The following is a 19,993-nucleotide window of genomic DNA, read 5'->3' as shown; positions in this document are numbered from 1 at the left end:
TTTAGAATCTTGGCTTTGTCCTTCCACCTTGGGTCACCTGTGAACGTGACACACACATCCTCACTGACATCATTCCCAGAAATTCTGAGTGTGTCACGTTAGAGCCTTTCTCCCACAATGAGAAGCTTGTCACCAGGTTGGAAACGATATCTTAATCAACCCTCTGAGTAGAATCAGTTGTTCATTCGGCCAGGAATATTCCATCCTGAATATTTTTATTTATTTTAATTAAAAAAAGTTTTTATTGGAGTATACTTGCTTTACAATGTTGTGTTAGTTTCTGCTGTACAGCAAAGTGAATCAGCTCTAGGTATACATATCTCCTCTCCTTTTTGGATTTCCTTCCCATCTAGGTCACCACAGACCATCAAGGAGAGTTCCCCGTGCTATACAATTGGTTCTCATTAGTTATCTATTTTATACATAGTATCAACAGTGTATATATGTCAATCCCAATCTCCCAATTCATCCCATCCCCCCCATCCCCCTTGATGTCCATATGTTTGTTCTCTACGTCTATGCCTCTATTTTTAAAAATTAATTAATTAATTTATATTTCTTTTTGGCTACGCTGGGTCTTCGTTGCTGCACGCGGGCTATCTCTAGTTGTGGCGAGTGGGGGCTACTCTTCTTGTGGTGTGTGGGTTTCTCATTGTGGTGGTTTTTCTTATTGCAGAGCACGGGCTCTAGGCACACAGTTTCAGTAGCTGCGGCACACGGGCTCAGTGGTTGTGGCTCACGGGCTCTAGAGTGCATATGCCTCTGTTTCTGCTTTGCAAATAGATTCATCTGTACCATTTTTCTAGATCTCACATATATGCGTTACTATATGATATTTTTCTCTTTCTGACTTGCTTCACTCTGTATGACAGTCTCTACATCCATCCACATCTCTGCAAATGGCACAATTTCATTCCTTCTTATGGCTGAGTAATATTCCATTGTATATATGTACCACATCTTCTTTATCCATTCCTCTATTGATGGACATTCAGGTTGTTTCCATGTCCTGGCTATTGTAAATAGTGCTGCAATGAACATTGGAGTGCATGTATCTTTTTGAATTATGGTTTTCTCTGGGTATATGCCCAGGAGTGGGATTGCTGGGTCATATGGTAGTTCATTCTGAATATTTCTGTGTTTATATTTCTTTATCTGGCCACAAGGATAATGTGAGAAATTTCTGTCAAATGCAGTCTCGATAGTAACTATGTACTAGTTGAAAATTCCACCAGAAGAGGCTATCACAGTAAGAGGCGAGGTGAAATTTGCCCTTTTTATAGCCGATGAACCCGTGGTGGCTCTTGTGAGACTGTCTCCACGGGACCGTTTTGTCTGAGATCGAAGTTGGAGCCTGTACTCTCCACTGTTACGGAGAAGCCAACTCAAATTTACCAGGGCTTCTAAGAGCGATTCAGTCCCAGCCACTCCCCCTGCCCCAGACCTCTGCCCCATGGACTTTATCCTGACACCCTGCTTATGTAAGTGGTCATGCTGGCAGGATGCGGGTGCAGCTGCGACCCACTCAAGTAGCTTCCTCTATGCCTCGCCAGTCGGCCACCTCCCTCCTCTCCTCCAAAGACCTGCTTTCTAGCTCAGCGCTTTCCCAGACTTGGTCCCTCCTCCTTAAAAGGGACAACGTCCAACTTCTTCAATTTCAATAGCAGCCCCTTTCTGCCACCGAGCATGACAAACATATGGGTTCCAACAGCTTTTCTTCTGCACGATTATCCTGTCAGCCCAGCCGATTCAGTTTATGACATCAGAATCACCTCCACGGAACAGACTGAAGCCGTAACCACGGGCTCATTCCGATGGCTATGATCATTAGCCATGGCAACCAAAACAAACCTTTTAAAAAAATCCTTTAATAATAATTGAGTAATGTACTCATACATCTTTTTTTTAAAAAATAAATTTACCTATCTATCTTTCTATTTATTTACGGTTGTGTTGGGTCTTCATTGCTGTACGTGCGCTTTCTCTAGTTGCGCCGAGTGGGGGCTACTCTTTGTTGAGGTGCGCGGGCTTCTCATCGCGGTGGCTTCTCTTGTTGCGGAGCACAGGCTCTAGGTGTGTGGGCTTCAGTAGCTGTGGCTCACAGGCTCTAGAGCGCAGGTTCAGTAGTTGTGGCCCATGGGCTTAGTTGCTCCGCAGCATGTGGGATCTTCCCGGACCAGGGCTTGAACCCGTGTCCCCTGCACTGGCAGGCGGATTCTTAACCACTACACCACCAGGGAAGCCCTGTACTCATACATCTTCATGTAAAGATGTACTCCTACATCTTTACATCTTTTTGGGATTATGGTTACATGTCTTCCTTGATATATTATTTAACATTTTTTTCTGATAAAGCTAAATTTTGTTTTTCAGCTATTATAGGAACCACTGATAAGATGGCCTTTCTAAAACCAGAAAGAAGGTCTTACCAGGGAGTTTATGTCAACCTCTGTAATAGCAGAAGGAGAAAGGAAAATGAATGGTCCAGGGAATACAGTAACAATCTCCACGAAACTCTTATGTAACAGCGTCCAAAAGAAACGAGTTGATACTCTCAGAGTCAGACAATGAAGCCCCCTAAACAATCCTTGACTTAATGCCCTTGCTTCCTATGGGGTCTGGAGAAGCTCATTAGGAAGGCAGTGAAAAGTCCGATTCCCAAACTGGCTGCTGTCCACAGAGAGAGAAGATTTATGGGTATTAACAAAAGAAAGGAATGACAATAATCAATATGATGTGAACATGACACAGAACGAGCCTATCGCATGATCTTAAGTCTCTAAAAGGCAAGAAATAGAGGTGGATTATGCAAGTAAAACAGGGGTCTTCAAGACGCAGGGAGGAAGGCCAGGGGCGTCCAGTCAAGACTCCAGTCACACACAGCCCTTGAGATGCAGACGAACCTCATCGTCTGTCTGGTCATAAACTCCCCTCACCCCCACGCTGGCTCAATGTGCAGGGCCCTGGAGGCCCCAGGGCCCCAGCAACCTGAGCTTGGTGTTTTCCAGCAGGAAATACAGACAGAGGAATTTATTCCCACGTGGCCCTAAAGACAGAAAACAGAAGCAATTAAGCTAAGGACTCTGGGGTCTGAGGATTTGACCCCAAGCACTGGGTCTCATGGCAAACCTCTCATTTCACACAGGGAGAAACTGAGCTAAGACTGGAGAAGTGGCTGGACCCGGGGTGCAGAACTGGGGCTGGGGGTGGAATCCGAAGCCAGAGCTCTTGACGCCAAGTGCAAGGTTCTCCCACGCTGCCCCCAGCATGCGTGGAGCCCGCGTGCCCTGTTGGCTGGAGGGTGGGGAGGGAAAGGGGATACACACTGGAGCTGGGCACGGCACTCACTCCTTCCGGCCCCGCAGTGCGGTCCAGGGCACCTTCACGCAAGCCAAGACTCACAGGTGACTGGCCACACCGAAGCCACTGGGCCTCGGCCACAGGAGCAGGTGGATGGTATCAGCAGAGGGCCATTTCCAGAACCCAACTAACAGACCCCACCCAAACCCAGCCAGCCACCAGGGGCAATGAACTACCCGACCAAGCCAAGTGTTTCCCACACGGTGCCGAATGAGGTGCTGAGGCCAAATTTAGTCCTTAAGCTCACCTTGGTACACGTGCCTCACCTTGGTACACGTGCCTCACCTTGGTACACGTGCCTCACCTTGGTACACGTGCCTCACCCTGGTACACGTGCCACTTTGCACTTACATAGCAGGCTTGTCTTTCTCTAATAAATTAACACCTATTTCATATTTTTTCAATCATTTAACAACTTGGCGTGGTGGTTAGGGGACGCATCTTCATTTTCCAAATGAGAAAACTGCACATAGGTCAAAGGGTGAGCTCTGCGTCCTGTATCCCTGTGTCAGAGCCAGTATTTACAACCTACGGGTTTCCCCACTTGACCTTTTTGTCTGTTCTTGGTACACACTCCTCCTGGAAAATTCCTACCCAATGAACCCTTATTGGTGAAAATGGAAAAATACCCATGCAAGTTTCAGACAGCAGCACCACGAACGTCACCCAGTCTGTCCATCCCCTACAAGCTGTGATCCTCAGTGCAGGTCTGGGTGACAGGCCGTACCAAGCCCCAAGGTCATCAAAGGTGTCCTTCTCCCTGTGGTCTTCTTCTTTTTTAAAAAATTAATTAATTAACTTATTTATTTATGGCCGCGTTGGGTCTTCGTTGCTGCGCGCGGGCTTTCTCTAGTTGCGGTGAGCGGGGGCTACTCTTCGTTGTGGTGTGCGGGCTTCTCACTGCGATGGCTTCTCTTGTTGCACAGCACAGGCTCTAGGCACGTGGGCTCAGTAGTTGTGGCCCACGGGCTCTAGAGTGAAGGCTCAGTAGTTGTGGCACACAGGCTTCGTTGCTCCACAGACTGTGGGTTCTTCCTGGACCAGGGCTCGAACCCATGTCTGCTGCATTGGCAGGTGGATTCTTAACCACTGCGCCACCAGGGAAGACCTCCCTGTGGTCTTCTTAAAAGAGATCACCCCTTTCGTCTTAGGATGAGAACATTCTAAATCTTTCTGCTCATCTTGCAAAGCAACAACACTCAGAAGCGGAATAAAAGATCCAGCTAAACCTCTCCTCAGAATGCCAGAGCCGGCATCTGGTTTCCGCTCAGTATTTCCGGTTAGAGAATGTCTTATTTCCTTGGCAGCACTTTCTAGAAGCAGCAAAGTATTGGGAATCATACAATATCTTGCAGGCATGTGTGAAATGGTCACAGCTGTGCTCCCTCATTTCACAGAAACATGGCCTGGAGACACATTTCCATACGATCCCAGTGAGCAATCACCGCGCACACCCAGATGGCCCATTTTATCACGGGACACAGAGGCTCGGGCTACTGTGATGCGGTCTTTCCCCCTCATTGTTCCGAATGCAGCAAAACTTCAGCCAGCAAATCAAAGGCAGCACAGCATCAGACTGCCCCTGCCAGGCTCCACCCCGGCTCCCGACCCTGAGCCCCACATGCCAAGGCTGACCTGTACGCAGACCTCCTCCAGTGCACTGGCTGGGATACCTGAGAAGGGAACCCGTTAGCACACTTCAGGGCACCTCGAAGATTTTCAGCTCTCTCAGCATCTCACACCCCGACTTGGTTCAACCGGTGTTTCAAGTCTCTACCTCCACTGACCCAAAGTTAACTACATTCCTGAAGCTGTCCTCCACTAAAGGGGACGGCAGGAGGGAAGGAGAGGCGCTGGCGTTTACAAGTATACTTTGAAATGTAGGATTCAAAGAGATGGGAGTCTTCTGAGTATCTGGACCTTTAAATGCGGTAGGGGTCTTAGAAAACTCCATTTTCTAGAACGTATTTGATCGGAAGCTCGTAACATCACGCTTCCCAGTTGTAAGCTAGCATTGGTTCTTTTTCCTTAGAAGATTTTCAGCTGCCTGCCGGGCTATCCCGGCTGCAAAGACAGCGTCTGGATGCTGCGCCCCTCGTTAAACACCGTGGAACAGGAACACCGGGCCACGTGCAGTGAGCCCTTCAGCGTGACAGGCACCTCAAACTGACCGAGCTCTCCTTTTGCCACAGGACCGTGGCATGCACGCGGAACAATTTGCCTCCCCACCACATCCAAGCAAAAGGAGATCACACAGGACTGAAAAGTAACCTTCAGACTCAGGTGTGTCCCGGGGGTACACGACTCCAACTTCATCGGGGGCTTGACTGATGGTTAAAGGTGGTCACCCTGTTGCTGTGGAAACAGCCTGGTGACTGCTATTCACGGCACCGTCGCCCTGGGGTGGTGAAAGCACGCCCCTCACTTCACGCAGTCTGGAAACACCCCCAGCCCTCTGCGTTCTCTGGCTCTCTGTCTCGTAACTGGTCTGCAAGGAATCCTGTTGCCTCAGTGCGTGGGTAGGTGGCTGTCCTTTCCTGACACAGACCTCTGATTGATTTTCACGTGTCAAGGGCTTGGGCAGCAGGATTACAGGGAAAGGTCTCAGACAGCTAGCCTGCGTTTCTGCTCAAGAAGTCTCCTGGCTTCCGGGAAAACCAGGGGGTTGGTTTTGCCTTCACTCTGGCTCATCACCAGCGGCTCTGCTGAGCGCTTTCCAGGCAGATCCTACTCTTGAGACGCAGTAAGCAAAATGCTGTCCCACCCGATTCTGTACGTTATTACGATAAAAGGCCACCAGCACTAATTATTTTAGATCTGCTGTCTGGTAATCGAGCCTTGCAACCCTTCCCTCCAGAACTGGCCCGGCTCACCTTGGGGTTGGTTCGCTGCTGCAGCCGCCTCTCTTCCCTTTCTCTCTGCAGCCGCTCAAACTCTTCTCTGATTTCGGCTGGTGTCCTCCTCCTTTCCACAACCTGCAGGCAGAATGGGGGGAAGAGTCAGCAAAGGGCCCAGAAAGCGAGGAAAACACACAAGAGACGGCGTCATTAACCGTGTCCCGCCATTCCTTTCCCTCAGGATGGTTAAGAGCCGCCAGTGAGACCGTGGGGATTTTCCCTTCCGACGGCCCGGTCCCTGGTGAAACCAGGTTCACCGTCACACCCGCTCAGTCCCAAGGTTGTGTTTTCCCTCAGCTCTTCAGAGACTGAAGCATTATTGTCTTCATTTTAGTCACTTATCTCCAAGGCTGCAGGAATCTTACAAAGAAAACATCACCTTAAGTGTCACAGTTTAGATTTCCTAATGAGCCCCAGGTAACACAGGCTGAAAAGTGTCAAGATGGAGGCGAGGCCATCCACAACGGCACTGGCGCGTCTCCCTCGTGTGCTGGGGCCACCACCAGAGGTGCCCCTTGAGCATCCTGGACCAAGGGACCTTAAGCCATGAGGTCTGGGTGTTTCAGAATCAGGGGACTCTTCCAGTACTCAGGTGCAAATCGGCAGACCATGCTAGCCCTTGGGGATGCACAGGGATGTCAGATCTGTGAGGAGGTAAGGCATCCCACATCAGCCTTTCTGAGCTCATCACGAAAGCAAGACAGCCCAGCTGAGATTTCAAACAGGCAGGGAAGCGCCACGGGGGCCTCGGGTACCATGCCCGTGAGAGAGGAAAGCAGACCACGTCATTTCCAAGGGTCCCGAATGCTATGGCCTGTGAGAAACAGAGAGTGGGAGCGGGACAAACATGACCAAAGTCACTGGATGCATGACGGGGGGAAAAGGCCCAACAGCACTGACCCTGTATTAGTGGCAGAAATACCGCGGAGTCCTGAGGCTGCTCAGAGAACACCTACAAAGGTAGGTGAGGTGAGAAAAAGCTATCTTGGAAATCAGAAGTTTTAAAAATTATTCAAAAAAAATGCATGCTTATAGCAAAAAATCAAAATAGTACAGAAAGATATGAAGCAAAAAGTACAATTCCCCCTCACCCACACTCCTCCTCCTCACAGGCTAACAATTAATTTTTTATGTGTCTTCCTAAAAGCATATGTATGTATGTATATATATTACAATAAATGGGGTTTTGTGCAACTTGATTTTATTATTCAGCAATACAGAAAAATAAATACAAGAACTGGCTTATCCAAAAGAACTGAGAAATTTGTTCACTATCACTTTTAGCAAGTACGCAGAAAAAAATAACAAAAACATTTTCTCTCTCCCATATAAATTGTTAACTATCAAAAAGGGGGAGGTGTTTCTTTTAAAGGAAGTTTTAAAATAAAAACACTTAAAATAATCCAAGAACAAACTGAAAGTCCAAATGGCACGCCAATGATTGCTCTGTGACCTCACAAAAACATTCTCAGTTATATTTAACCAATGTGGCACGCTCACTCTCCTAGTTCTTATTTCGCTTCCCCAAAGTTACCCCATCTTGGGCTGATGGCGTGCTTCCTCCATGGGGCCCAGAGCAGAACAAGATTTGCTTTCAGGAATTCTAGTTGTTGGACCTTTGCAAATGACTTTCTCTCTGCCACGCTCTGTGACAGATGAAGAGGCAAATATTCCAAAGGTGTTAAGTCATCCCATTTCTAGTCGTATTTTACAGAAGTTCTGCAAACAGCTGGTACATAATCAGAGCTAACTGTAAAGTCAAAATGGCTGGTCCCTCTGAAGCCGTGAAGAACTTGGCCAGGCATCTCATTCTAGCTCCCACAGGCCCTGATGGCCTTTACTATTTATACTTCCTTTACACAGGGTACATCACGGTGGAGAATGGAAGAAAGCTAAGCCAGCTGCAAGTCACTTTTTCTCCCTTCGGTAACCCTCAGACATTTGCACCCCAAAACTGCATCATTACAGTTGGAAAGTACTAGACATTTTCTTTTTTTTTAATTTAATTTTTTTATACAGTAGGTTCTTATTAGTTATCCATTTTATACACATCAGTGTATGTATGTCAATCCCAATCTCCCAATTCATCACACCCCCACCCCCATCCCCCTGCCGCTTTCCCCCCTTGGTGTCCATATGTTTTTTCTCTACTTCTGTGTCTCAATTTCTGCTCTGCAAACCGGTTCATCTGTACCATTTTCTAGGTTCCACATATATGCGTTAATATACGATATTTATTTTTCTCTTTCTGACTTACTTCACTCTGTATGACAGTCTCTAGATTCATCCACGTCTCTACAAATGACCCAATTTCATTCCTTTTTATGGCTGAGTAATATTCCATTGTATATATGTACCACAACTTCTTTATCCATTCATCTGCTGATGGGCATTTAGGTGTCTTCTATGACCTGGCTATTGTAAATAGTGCTGCAGTGAACATTGGGGTGCATGTGTCTTTTTGAATTATGGTTTTCTCTGGGTATATGCCCAGTAGTGGGATTGCTGGGTCATATGGTAATTCTATTTTTAGTTTTTTAAGTAACCTCCATACTGTTCTCCATAGTGGCTGTATCAATTTACATTCCCACCAACAGTGCAAGAGGGTTCCCTTTTCTCCACACCCTCTCCAGCATTTATTGTTTGTAGATTTTCTGATGATGCCCATTCTAACTGGTGTGAGGGGATATCTCATTGTAGTTTTGATTTGCATTTCTCTAATAATTAGTGATGCTGAGCAGCTTTTCATGTGCCTCTTGGCCATCTGTATGTCTTCTTTGGAGAAATGTCTATTTAGGTCTTCTGCCCATTTTTGGATTGGGTTGTTTGTTTTCTTAATATTGAGCTGCATGAGATGTTTATATATTTTGGACATTAATCCTTTGTCCGTTGATTCGTTTGCAAATATTTTCTCCCATTCTGAGGGTTGTCTTTTCGTCTTGTTTATGGTTTCCTTTGCTGTGCAAAAGCTTTTAAGTTTCATGAGGTCCCATTTGTTTGTTTTTATTTCCATTACTCTAGGAGATGGATCAAAAAATATCTTGCTGTGATTTATGTCAAAGAGTGTTCTTCCTATGTTTCCCTCTAAGAGTTTTATAGTGCCTGGTCTTACATTTAGGTCTCTAATCCACTTTGAGTTTATTTTTGTGTATGGTGTTAGGAAGTGTTTTCATTTCATTCTTTTACATGTAGCTGTCCAGTTTTCCCAGCACCACTTATTGAAGAGACCGTCTTTTCTCCATTGTATATCCTTGCCTCCTTTGTCATAGATTAGTTGACCATAGACATTTTCAATGTTTTCCGTCAACAGAGTGTATCATATGCCACCCATGTATCCATATACCTGTACTGTGCACCTTGATCATTTACCAACTAGGTCTACCCTGTGCTAGTCAGGGTGACTTATTCTGTAGATGAGGCCTCTGTAGAGAGACCTGTAAAACCAGGTGGCACAGTGGGAAGAGGACAGAGACCTAGGCTCTCCAATACCACCTGAAACTCCTGGGAGACCTCAGGTGAGTCACTTCACTCTCTAAGCTTCAGTTTCCTCCTATAAATGAGGGGGATTAAAACTACACGATTCCTGAGGTGCTGTCTGGTTTGAAAATTCTATGATTCTAGTGAGTCAATTTTTTATTTTGGAATAATTTTAGAAAATTATTTAGAACTTTAGAGAAGTTACAAAGATAGTACAGAAAGTTCTCGACTACCCTTCACCAAGCCTCCCTCAAATGTTAACGTCTAACAGAACCATGGAACAAACATCTGTCAAATCTAGTAAACCAAGATTAGTACATTACCACTAACTAAACCCAAACTTCTGGGATTTCACGAGTCTTTCCGCGAACGTCGCTGTTATGCCCTAGGAGCTGATCCAGGACCCAGGACCCAGGATTGTATTTAGTCACATGTCTTGTTAGTCTCCTCCCAGCTGTGGGAGTTTCTGTCTTTGTTTTCATGACCTTGACCATATTACAGCTCTTAATGCAGGGTGACTTTCCTAGACACTATAAGAATGATGTCAGGCAGATAGAGTCCGGTTCCCCCGCCGCGGCCCGCAAAGTTGCCGCCCCTGCCCTGCTGCCGCTGCCCATGTCACCGCCGCCTCGGGACCGGCTGTATGATTAGGCCACAATCTTCAATGAGTAGACATATTCCTCAGTTCTGTGGTGTTCTTGGTCACACATTTATGGAGTTTCTGAAGGGCGGTGGAGATTACTGCCAGGCACAGCACGACCTCTATGCAGACAAGTGAACTGTAGAACTTCATTACTACTCCACCAAGAAGCCCCCATAAGAGTGGTGAACTTGGACACAGAAGTGTTGAATTGAAATCCACAGAGCATTTTTTACAAGAGTTCTGACCTAGATGGGGTAAACCTCAGTGCACTTCCTTTCTCTTGCCTCAGTATTACTGCATTGAAGAATTGCTGCTTCTTGTCAGGAGGTTCATTTCATTTCCCATTACTCCCAACTTCATATTCAAAACCACTGAGAATTTCAAGTGGAGTATATTGAAGTAGACTCAGTTTCTTTGCACCATTTCTGTATTCAATTTTAAAAATTCTTTCATAACCCTACTGAGTGTTTTTTAACTAAATTAACATGGATCAAATGAACCGCCCAGCTCCTGTGGAAATCACTTACGAGAACATGAGATTTCTTATGACACACAATCCAACTAATGCGACCTTAAACAAATTTATAGAGGAACTTAAGAAGTATGGAGTTATCACAATAGTAAGAGTATGTGAAACAACTTATGACACTACTCTTGTGGAGAAAGAAGGCATCCATGTTCTCGACTGGCCTTTTGATGACGGCGCACCACCATCTAACCAGATTGTTGATGATTGGTTAAGTCTTGTGAAAGTTAAGTTTTGTGAAGACCCTGCTTGTTGCAATTGCTGTTCATTGTGTTGCAGGCCTTGGGAGACCTCCAGTGCTTATCGCCCTAGCGTTAATTGAAGGTGGAATAAAATATGAAGATGCAGTACAGTTCATAAGACAAAAGCGGCATAGAGCTTTTAACAGCAAGCTTTTGTATTTGGAGAAGTATTGTCCTAAAATGCGGCTGCACTCTAAAGATTCCAATGGTCATAGAAACAGCTATTGCATTCTGTAAAACTGGGGTGCCTGATGCCAGCGCTTGGAAGTGGAACCTAGACAGGACAGAATTTGTTGTACATGTCAGCCAGCACGTTGGCTTGGTGAAGTCTGATGAAGCTTCCACAGGAGTGATGAAAAGCAGTTTTACCAGGCCACAAAGCTGGCAGAATTGCAACCTCTATGTTTGGGTTATGATCAACCTACTTGGACACTTAGCAAAGGATTCTTGCTGTGCAGCATTTAAAATGTGCTTATCGTTTGTACCGACTGACCTTTCCTGGGGGAAAAAAAAAAAAGAATGATGTCAAAGAGGCAGGGAAAAGTGAGATATGGATAAAGGTAAAGGACTGCAGACAAAAACTAAAGTGTGGATGATCCGGGCCAAAGGCTGCTCCTCTAAATGTAATCTGACGTCTGCAAGGCCCCTCCGACTTGTATGGTTTTCCACTCCACTTGCCAGCTGTTACCAGACTCAATACTGTCTGAACATTCACAACTCAAAGCTGGATTTCTGCCATTCTGAAGAGGCCAACTTCATTTGAAATATGGGTATCTGCACAAACACTGTGACTTTAAGAACTCAAATGGCTGGTGTTACGAGCTGGGAATGGTTGCATCTCACTCCTTTGGAATCCTGCCACAGCATGACGAAGTCCCTTGAAGGTTAAAAAAAAGAGAATAGACAAAGACTAAAAACCTACCTAGTGCCTGAAAACAGGGTAAACATTTGATGCAACCTATAAACGCTCAATTTCATCCCCAGCCTCCACCAGCAGAAAGCGGATGATGCCAGAGCTGGGACAGGAGTGACTGCCACATCTGTGGCTGCTTTGGCATTTTGGGCTTAAAGGTGTCCCAAACACTACGGGCTTTGCCCGTGTCCTCCATCCCTCCCTGACTACCCGTGGGTTTAGACTGACAGACACATGGCAGACGGACACCGGTCAGTAGTCTAAAAATACTAGCAACAGCGTGAAGGGAACACAGCCTCCTCCCTGGGGTGGAGGCCGTGACTGAAATGGGAGAACCCTCATACTGAGAAAGCCACCAGCTGCAGAATTCCTCAAGGGCACGGTGACGCCAGCTCCATAAAGCACTCGAGTTCAGCGAGACTCTTCCTTCACAGTATGAACAGTGGGCTCAGTTTTCCTACTATACGTTAGACACCCATACATCTCTTCTCAGTAAGTATCTGAGGAGGTACCTTCCTGTAGTTTTCCTTCAAGGCATTTTTATCATCAGTGAAGGCTTAGTATTGAGGCAAAAAAAAAAAAAAAAGCCAATTCTGATCGATGAGAACTTGATTCCCTTAAAGTTACCTACTAAAACATATGAATATAAAAGCGTATCCAGTCACTGTCTATGACTGCCTGCATACTTTTATAATCACGACAGTGTGTATGGTTTTTCTCTGTTTCTAATGGGGAGATAATTTGGTTTGGTGATAGGAAACCACGCGATATTCTGCCAGGAAGACGTCACCCCACTGCTCCACTGAGTGGGAATAATGCTGCTGGGAATGAACCCTAGACTCTGAGGAGGGGATACACAAGAGAGGCCTGCAGCTTTTCAGTGGCCCTGACTGCTGCCGTGAAGAACTGCAACCAACCCACGGCTTCAAAACACAAGGGCGCTTTAACCTGGGGCATGAGGAGAAACTTAGTAAATTCAACAGGATTCTACTTTCTTTTTTTGATGAAAAAAATTCTAAGCCACTAGACCCAACACTTTGCTACCATGAACTAATGTGACATGACGCACTGCTATTTCCACTGAGCCAAAGGCCAGAAGCCAAACGCCCGCTGGGAGCCAGGCGGGGCGTGGGACGGGTGGAGGGAGCGGCAAGGGGCTGGGGCAAACTGGGCAGCACGGTCCAGTCCCACGGCAGGGGCTCCTCAGACCTGGGTGACTGTTGCCTCAGAGGGGAATTTAGGCACAGCGTTACCAGGTCTTCTGATTTTTCCAAAGAAGATAAGAGACTGGATTTTCCTGCAAAGCCTCCTAAGTTTCAAATGTCAGCAACTACAATTCACTCTGTGGGCAACCAAAACATGGCTATAGGTTGGAAATGGCCCATAAGTCACCAATATCAAGCAGTGGTGAAAACGGCAACAGAATCCCATTTCACTTCTCTTCCAGTCCGTATCCAAAGGCCTTTAGAAGGTTTTCACCCTAAAATTAGAATAGACAGTCATGCACGCGTGAGAGCAAATACCAAAAGAACTTCAAGGGAAAGCTTACATGACGATGAAAAAATAACTCAATGATAGTTAATTTAACGTTAACAGCCTACCAGAATTTCTTGGGCATCAGAACCGAGTTTCTGTAATGAAATTAAGTAATAACACCTATATGTTCTTACAGCAATACAGAAGTTTACAACAAATTTTCATATTAATTTTTCTACTTGATCCGCATATCACTATTTTTTAGGTTATAACACGGAAGTACAAAGCAGTCAAAGGACTTGCCCAAGGCTCTAAGACTACTCAGTGGCAGAGTGAAAGAAAACGGAACGTTCCCAATTTTAGTGATAGTTCCCACATGGTATGGCTGTCCAGGTAACCTATTTCATAGATACTTGCTATTTATTTTGTTTTACTCACTATATTTATAACATTCTAATAGTACAGCCCATTAGAGCTGGAAGGGTCATTACAGACAATTTAATCCAGTAGTTCTCAACTTTTCCGTGCTTCCGTTTTGTTCACACGCACAACACAGCACCAACAAACACTTCCTAGATTCAGTTGTAACCTCGGGTAGAAAGAGGGGCTCAGGGCCGTGGAGGGTGGAAGGAAGTATACGTGTGAAAGGAGGGTAAGTGTAGGAACTGTGCCCTTTCAGAAACCATCTACCATCACCCCCTGAGCGGCCTGCTCCCTCCCCTGGGTTAAAACTTACTGGCCTAGACCATCCCTCTTACTATTCACCTGATGGGTTAGGAAACAGAGGACAAGTTGGATGACTAACTGTCCCAAGTTCACAAAGTTACAAAGTGGCAAAGCCAAGTGTAGAACCCAATTCCTTAAACCAAGATATAAAGGCGAGAAGAGGACTCTGATGTCTTCATATATTCTCAAAGGCATCACTGCAGGGTCAGGGTGCGGGATTTGGGGGTTGTTGTTCTGTAGCTGTTGAGTGACGTTCCTGGGACACCAGACACAAAGCTTCTCTTACCTCCCATCCTTCCATTTCCAGTCCTCTCTTGCCATAGATATCGTAGATGGCCCTGGTTTGGGGGTCACTGAGCACTGCAAGTTAAAAAGCAAACATGTTTACAAAGCACAAAATTCACCTTTCAGTCCTGACCACAATACCACCAGGCAAGGCCACCTCTTTTTGTTCTTCTCTTTCCAGCCACAATCTTCCCAGAGACCCCATCATTCCCAATGTGTCTTTCCTCCTAATTGCTCCCTAGATCCAAGCAAGGACATGTTTAAAGGTGGCTACAACGAGAAACACTGGATTTTTCATGTCCAAGCTACTCTTCGCTTCGTTGTGAGGTGCACTGACCCTGCATCTCTAAAGGACAGTTTTTTTGTTTTGTTTTGTTTTTGTTTTTATTTTCTTTTTGCGGTACGCGGGCCTCTCACTGCTGTGGCCTCTCCCGTTGCGGAGCACAGGCTCCGGACGCACAGGCTCAGCGGCCATGGCTCACGGGCCCAGACGCTCCGCGGCACGTGGGATCTTCCCGGACCGGGGCACGAACCCGTGTCCCCTGCATCGGCAGGCGGACTCCCAACCACTGCGCCACCAGGGAAGCCCAAGGACAGTTGTTTTTTAAAAGCACCTAGTGAGCTTCTGCCACAATCTATAAAGTATTTTGGCTTGAGAGAGTGAATTCCAGTTTCTAACAGAGCCTAATGTAAAACTAGGGACAGGCTCTGACCAGAAAAATCTGACTTATTATTATGTTGGGGTTTGTTTCTTTGCTTTTGGATGCCTCTCTTCTTTATTTGTAAATCATTTTTAAAAGACACAAACACCTCTCACTATGGTGTCGGCCACGGCACCTAAAGTACATCAGAAAAAGACTGTTCAGTGAGGGTGAGAGCTGTTCAAAGGACCTCCAAACCGAACCTGAACATCCGTATAGCAAACAGTCGTTACCTCCCTCCCCTGCTGGGCCAACTTCTGTTCAAGACCTTTGAATCTTTCCCCGCCTGAGATTTCCCATATATTTTTAGGTCTAATTAAAAAATGATGTAAATGACTCTATCCATACTCAAATCTAATGAGGAAGAAAGAAATGCGGACCACCGGAAAACTTGGGAGCCAAACTTCTTGAGCTGATCTCTAGGATTTAATAAGGAATTATTTATTCACCATCTCAGTCTCCCTTTAGGCCAAACACTGGGGCCAGGTCTGCTGCTGCAGCATTTTCACAAGCACTGGTAGGGATTTTCTGTTAACTCTTCCCCTAATCTCCAAAACAATACAATCCAGTATGTGGGTAATTCAGACAACCAAATACAATAAAAGGAACGAGTTTTTGGTCAAGCTTTATTCAGACCAGGTAAGTAGCCTGAAAAGTTACATTTGGTGAAGACACAGGCTGACTGTATACACATATGTGCCACAGTCTCAGTTTTACTGGTCATTTGAAATCTAACTTTCTGGTAAAACTATAGTGAATACAGCAATACGCTTTTATGTCCACAATGAGAAGTCTTTATTTTGTAAAGAAAATCTAATTAAGGAGCAAATCACCAAATGGCTCTGGAATGAATAACTTACTTTACTTGGCATAGATCCTAAGAGTGATTTCATATTTTTTTAATTTTAATTTTAAAAATCATGGTATAATACACACAACATAAAATTGATCATTTTAACCATGTTTAAGTGTACAATTCAGTGGTGTTAAATAAATTTGCAATGTTGTGTAACCATCACAATCTATTTCTAGAACTTTTGCATCATCTCAAACAGAAACTGTACCTATTAGTGATTTTAGTATTTTATAAACAAATATATTACAAAACTTTTTCTGAAATACATAAGATATAAATATAAAAGTCTGAATTACTTGACTCTATTTCCTGTTAGGCTCCTTAACACCATCTTCTTGCTTTTGTTAGTACCTTTCCTTAACTGAATGCTACAGAACCAATAAAATCACTTTCAGATGGAAAAAATGTTCTTTGCATCTTCTCACAAAAAAAAGAGAACAAAGAGCTTGTCTGTAGTGATCAGCCTTTTACCTCTAAGAGTTCCCTTTAGAAGAAAACTAGTAAATGATTTAAAGCTGGAGTACTCCCTTGCAATTCAGACTATGGGCTATTACTTCACCTGCAGCCTCATTTTCTACTTACTGGACACGTATTGATTTCCAAAGCAAAATACTACTCTTTCAAAGGTCCCTGTCAGTAAAAAGCACTAAACTAACCACCTCTTTTATATACCTCTAAGGACTCTCTTTTTCTATCCTCTACAAATCAAGCCTCTTAAAAATTGAGTGTCTGCTACCAGGGTGTTTCTATAGAGCCAAGCCCCGCTCTGACCTTCATAAGCCTGGTGAACGAGGTTAAACAGTCGCTCCGCCTGCAATTTGAGCTCCGGGTCTCTGTGCTTGTCAGGATGGTAAAGCATACACAGCCTGCGGTAGGCCGCTTTCAGCTCTTCGGAAGAGGCCTACGGAAGGAAAAATCCAATTAGAGAGCAATCAATGCTACTTAAATATTATCATGACCAGAATCAGCCTTGAAATGGGAAGCTGTCAGCCACTTTCCAACATGCTTGCTCTCTACATATAGGACATAATAAAGTTATGCTTTATTACTTCAATAAGGCCCCTTTTTTCCACAGTTAATAAAGTGATCAATTATGTACATCGATAGCAACTGTGTTTTGCTGGGAAATGCTGCTATCAGATGAAATGAAAGCTTGTGTCCCTACCCTGGTTCTCTGTGCTCTGAGCGGAAATGAGAAACGTCACAGAGACCTGCTTGCTCTTTAACCTGAGTTATTTAAAGTCAATCCTGCCAAGGTACTCTCAACAAAGAATTTGTTCAGAAAGGAAAAATGCTATATACCATTAGACAGAAATGCCATGCATTTAATCCATTTTCTGACAAAGGAAACTCAATGAATATTCACCCTTAAAAAATCAAAGACATGGGCTTCCTTGGTGGCGCAGTGGTTGAGAATCTGCCTGCTAATGCAGGGGACACGGGTTCGAGCCCTGGTCTGGGAGGATCCCACATGCCGCAGAGCAACTAGGCCCGTGAGCCACAACTACTGAGCCTGCGCGTCTGGAGCCTGCGCTCCGCAACAAGAGAGGCCGCGATAGTGAGAGGCCTGCGCACCGCGATGAAGAGTGGCCCCCGCTTGCCACAACTAGAGAAAGCCCTCGCACAGAAACGAAGACCCAACACAGCAAAAATAAATAAATAAACTCCTACCCCCAACATCTTCTTAAAAAAAAAAAATCAAAGACATAAAATTGTCAAATCAACACACATTTCTATTCAACCTCTAATACTAAAAGGTAGCACATAAAGAGGCAAAAATGCTTTACTATCCTACAGTAAAAAGCCTTCCCACCCCCAGCACCCAAAGAGTCACTACCCAACACATACACCTCTCCAATTCTTGTAAGTAATCAATTTGAGGGGAAAATGCACCATAAGATGAGCACAGATGACACAAAGAGTGAAATGGGCTCTGGGTGTGTTTTAACTGCACAGAAGGGAGGAAGGAAGAGGGATGACAGAAATCCACTTTCTACTTCGCCTGCCTCTCAGCGGCCAAGTTCTCAGAAGCAGACTTCGTCAGAGGCTCTAGGAACACTGTGCCATCTCTCTGGCAGGGCCCTCAGGTGTGTTTTGGGGAAGTATTATGTCTGATATTATACCAACCCCAGGGACCATTTTGGTCTGTCAGAGGTGATGCCAAATGGACAGCTCTGTCCAGATGATCTGTCAAGTAAATAACATTTTATTTTGCGAGGCAACCCCACCATTTTGACAACAGAAGCAAATTCTGGGTCACTGACAACATGCCAGAGGGGCCTGAAAAGCCAGCTCCCTGGGTAGAGGAAGGGGACCAGGTCCCCACTGAGGAAGCTGAGGATGGATGGTGCTCTGGGATCAGGTCTGGAAACACGGGTACACAGGAGAGCGGTCACAGGGACACGATTACTCAAGACATCAAGGTTACGAGGGAAAACGTTAAACTGTATTTTTCCGTAATGTCCACAATTTTTCAATATCTTCCAATTCCAGGAGTAATGAATGCTTTTACCAATGAAAAAAGGCAAAACCTTACTTCAGTGATAATTTTTGGTCTGAAATTTAGATATTTTCTATAGGGCTAAGTTATTCTGATGCCAGGAAATCTGTGCAAGTTTACCAGAGATCTTAAACAAGGAATTCTGCAGAACTCCCAACAGGAAGACAATAACCGTTACTGGAACGGTACGTGTGTCAGTCCCACGTGCCCAGGAGGATAGGCTGTGAGGACCCAGGTGCCACTCTTGGGCCACTTTCTCCGTCCGAGGAGTGGGTGGTTGGGTGGATGACCTCTGTGGGCCTTCCCAGCTCTAACTGGACGTGGTTCTGTCATGAGAAAAGCTCTGCTAGACCCGGGCCACTCAGCTGTCCTTTAACGCAGACAGGACCCTCACAGTTTGACTATAGGCACAGGCACATCAGTGTTTTTAATCAGCAGCTTCTTGACGGTTTCCATTAACTACTTCACTGGAAAATAGTCAAGGACCTTGCTGACTGAGCATCCTTTTGCCTCCAAGGATTAGGCAGACGTCTGCCCCATGCCAGCACTATTCTCTCTCCATCTCCTCTTTGGTGTAGCCTTTGGGAATCACACTCCTGAACGATTTGTAGATGGCCGTCCTCCCCCTTTCTCTGCCTCTGGCCGTCCGTGGGATTTCCTCTGGGGTCACACACCAGCCTTCCAGGGGTGAAGAACGCAGGCTTCGGGCTAACGAGCTTTCTGACCCTCAGCTTTCTCAGCTGTTAAAGGGGATGACAAGTATGCTCAGGGGCGGCGTGGAAATGAAATGAGACAGTGACCACACAGTGCTTCATACAGCGCCCAGCACACAGCAAAAACCTACTCATTGTTGCTCTTCTAAAACCTTTCCTTTGTTTTCTCATCTTGAAACTGTAGACAACAGTACCCCTATCACACTTACTTTGAGGAGTAAATGAGCTAATACGCATACAATCGCTTAACAATGCCTTGCACACATGAGGAATTTAATCACTGTAGCTATCATTACTGTCACAATTCAATTTTGATAACCTTTTGGCAGCATGAATACTGAAACTGGGACAATTCAGAGAGAAGGCACAGCCCTGGTGTGAGGATGATAGGAACATTCATTCATGAAGGGGCCCACATTTGTGACAATTCACTGACCTGCATGCTTATGACGTGCACTTTTCTATACATGTATTCTATTTCAATAAAAACACAAGACCAAACGTTCCCATCTCTGTGATCTCTGTGGTTCCCTTTTCTTTCTCCTACCATAGGCTTCTTTCCACGTTCACGTCAATTATGCAACGCATTCCCTGCCACACTTACCAATATGCTGCCTGTGCCAAGCCCCATTGTTTTAAGCAAATAAAGAATAGTTAACTAATGGCAAATTAAATGTG

General features: G+C 45.2%; 1 protein-coding gene and 1 pseudogene across 1 annotated transcript in view; one reads left to right on the top strand and one right to left on the bottom strand.

The window, feature by feature from the left end:
- Positions 1-19,993, bottom strand: part of DNAJC11 (DnaJ heat shock protein family (Hsp40) member C11) — a 72,050-nt gene that overhangs the window by 29,501 nt on the left and 22,556 nt on the right. The window contains exons 2-4 of the mRNA XM_060141567.1: positions 16,874-17,003; positions 14,547-14,620; positions 6,234-6,335 (exon numbers count right to left, since the gene is read on the bottom strand). Coding sequence (XP_059997550.1) covers positions 6,234-6,335; positions 14,547-14,620; positions 16,874-17,003 — 306 coding nt within the window. The remainder of the gene's footprint in view (positions 1-6,233; positions 6,336-14,546; positions 14,621-16,873; positions 17,004-19,993) is intronic.
- LOC132516392 (protein tyrosine phosphatase type IVA 1-like) lies at positions 10,825-11,382 on the top strand (annotated as a pseudogene).

Source organism: Lagenorhynchus albirostris, chromosome 2 (genome assembly GCF_949774975.1).
Source record: "Lagenorhynchus albirostris chromosome 2, mLagAlb1.1, whole genome shotgun sequence".
Taxonomy (NCBI): Eukaryota; Metazoa; Chordata; class Mammalia; order Artiodactyla; family Delphinidae; genus Lagenorhynchus; species Lagenorhynchus albirostris.
This window is presented reverse-complemented; position numbering and strand designations above follow the sequence as displayed.